Source organism: Nomascus leucogenys, unplaced genomic scaffold, assembly GCF_006542625.1.
Source record: "Nomascus leucogenys isolate Asia unplaced genomic scaffold, Asia_NLE_v1 Super-Scaffold_285, whole genome shotgun sequence".
NCBI classification, from domain to species: domain Eukaryota; kingdom Metazoa; phylum Chordata; class Mammalia; order Primates; family Hylobatidae; genus Nomascus; species Nomascus leucogenys.
Window position 1 is genome coordinate 2017033 of NW_022095770.1, and position 2158 is coordinate 2019190.

The 2158-nt window shown below is 49.1% G+C and overlaps 1 protein-coding gene across 1 annotated transcript; it reads left to right on the forward strand.

Moving 5' to 3' along the window:
- Positions 1-383: 383 nt before the first annotated feature.
- KRTAP29-1 (keratin associated like protein 29-1) lies at positions 384-1409 on the forward strand. Its single transcript, XM_003279416.1, has one exon. It carries the CDS (start codon positions 384-386, stop codon positions 1407-1409), a length of 1026 nt encoding a protein of 341 aa, XP_003279464.1.
- The last annotated feature ends 749 nt before the right edge of the window (positions 1410-2158 follow it).

Genomic DNA, 2158 nt, shown 5'->3' on the forward strand with positions numbered 1-2158 from the left:
AAGAGCAGGGCCACTCTGGCTTGGCAGAGGCCTCCTGATGAAAGGTTAGTGCCAGGAAAGGCCTGCTTCAGTGAGGCTGGGGAGCAACCTGTAAAAGAGACAGCTCATCCAAGAGCAAGAGCAGTGTCAACGAATCCAAATGCAGCGCAGAAAACTCCCGACTCAACAGACACGTTTTCAAAGTTGGAACAACATCTCCCAGGCTCCTGAAGCCTGCTAATCAGATGTTTGCATGCAAATGAGTAAAAACAATAACAAGGAAAGATGCTGCACGTCGTGCCAACACCCCTAGTGAAGGACTACAAAAGCCCCTCTGTTTCGGATGTCTTTCCAATGCAGGTATACTGAGCTTGCGACTTCCCAGCAAGGTCAGCACCAGCACCATGGCAGACAGCTGTTGTCCTGGAAACACCACAGCCGTTCCAGCTGTGCCCACCATCACCACATACCCAATTAAAGGTGGCTTTCGACATGCTCTCTGTTTGCCTAGTTCCTGCCACAGCAGAACGTGGCAACTGGTCACATGCCAAGAAAGCTGTCAGCCATCCACTGGTGCCCCAAGTGGCTGTGATCCTGCTTCGTGTCAACCTACCTGCCTTCCAGCAACGTCTTGTGTGGGTTTTGTTTGCCAACCTATGTGCTCCCGCGCAGCCTGCTATCAGTCCGGCACTGGTCAGTCTCCTTGTCTGGTTAGCTCATGTCAGCCATCCTGCTTGGAATCTACTTGTTGTCAGGAAAAGTGCTGCGATGCCAGTCCCTGCCAGCAAAGCTCCGGCCAGCAACCTATCTGCATGTCTGGATCATGTCAGGCAGCTTGTGGCCAATCAGTCTGCTGTGATGCTGGATCCTGCCAGCCATCCTGCTCTGACGTGATCTCCTGTCCGGAAACTTCTCGCCTACCAACCGTCTGTACAGCTAGTCCATGCCAATCAACTTGGTGCCAAGGAAGTTCATGTCAACCCGTCAGTGATGAAGGCCAGCCCTGTAAATCAACTTATTATCAACCCATCTGCTATATTTTCAAGCCTTGCCAATCAGCCCTCTACATGCCTGTTCCCTGCCAGCCATTGACTTGTGTGTTCAGTTCTTGCAATACTACTTGCTGTGTGCCTTCCCATTGCCAGCCACTTCACTGCCAACCAGCTCCTTCCACATGCTTCATCTACCAGCCAGTGGCTAACTGCCAGGCCCCTTGTTCTGCAAAGAACTGTTGCAAACCAGCTTCCTGTGACACCGTGATTTCTGGCCAACCAACTTGTGATGGACCCACTTCCCACAACCAGAGTGGCTGCAAATCAGCTTGCTGTGTGACAGGTTTAGGCACATCACCCAGTGGTGGCTCCAATTGCTTGCCGACTTCATGCCAACCCAGCTGTGAGTCCAGCTTCTGTAAGGCAACACTTTGTTAATGGAGGACTCTTCACATCTCCTCTTAGGGTCTGCAGCTGTCTATAAATGCATAGCCATCCCTGGGTGCCTGCCTCCCACCAAGTACAAATGCTGCCTGCTTTCCAACTTTACCCTGATCCCACCTCCACATTCTCTCCAGGTCCTGACCAGGGAACTTGTCTAGGCACGAAGAGATCCTTCTTAACTGAGAATAACCTTTCAGCAACCATGGACTACCATAGTGCTGCTTGCATTTCCTGATGATGTCAATTCATTTCACTTTAGCAGACCTCTCTTGTTTCTCTTTCTTGATGCTGCCTGCTTTTTCAGAAGACCCCTTTGCTGCCAGCTGCTAATAAAAATGTGACTGGTTAAGTATAACAAATAAGTATCGTGGAGTGCTTTCATTCCTACGCACACCCCTATGTAGATTTCCTTCAGGTCACATTTGAACACAATGAGCTTGAGTCATCTAAGTCAGTGGGTCTGCATTGATCTGCAAGGGTAGCTGGTGTCTAGGATTATAGATTCTCCAGCTGGACGAGAGTAAAGGCAAACAGTTCACTGGCTTCCAAAATTTTCACCACCAAGAGTCCTTTTGAGCTGAGTGGGCTCACTTTCCCCATAGTGAGTAGACAGGAAGCTAACAACAAAAATGGTTCTGGAAAGCCACAGATGAAAACAAACATGAGTTATTGGCCATGGAGAATAGCTTAGGGTTAATTCATTTAAGATTTTTTTTTTTTTTGATACGGAGTTTCACTCTTGC

Excerpts from the sequence above, each read along its gene's own strand:
- KRTAP29-1 (XM_003279416.1), top strand. The coding sequence starts at position 384 with ATGGCAGACAGCTGTTGTCCTGGAAACACCACAGCCGTTCCAGCTGTG.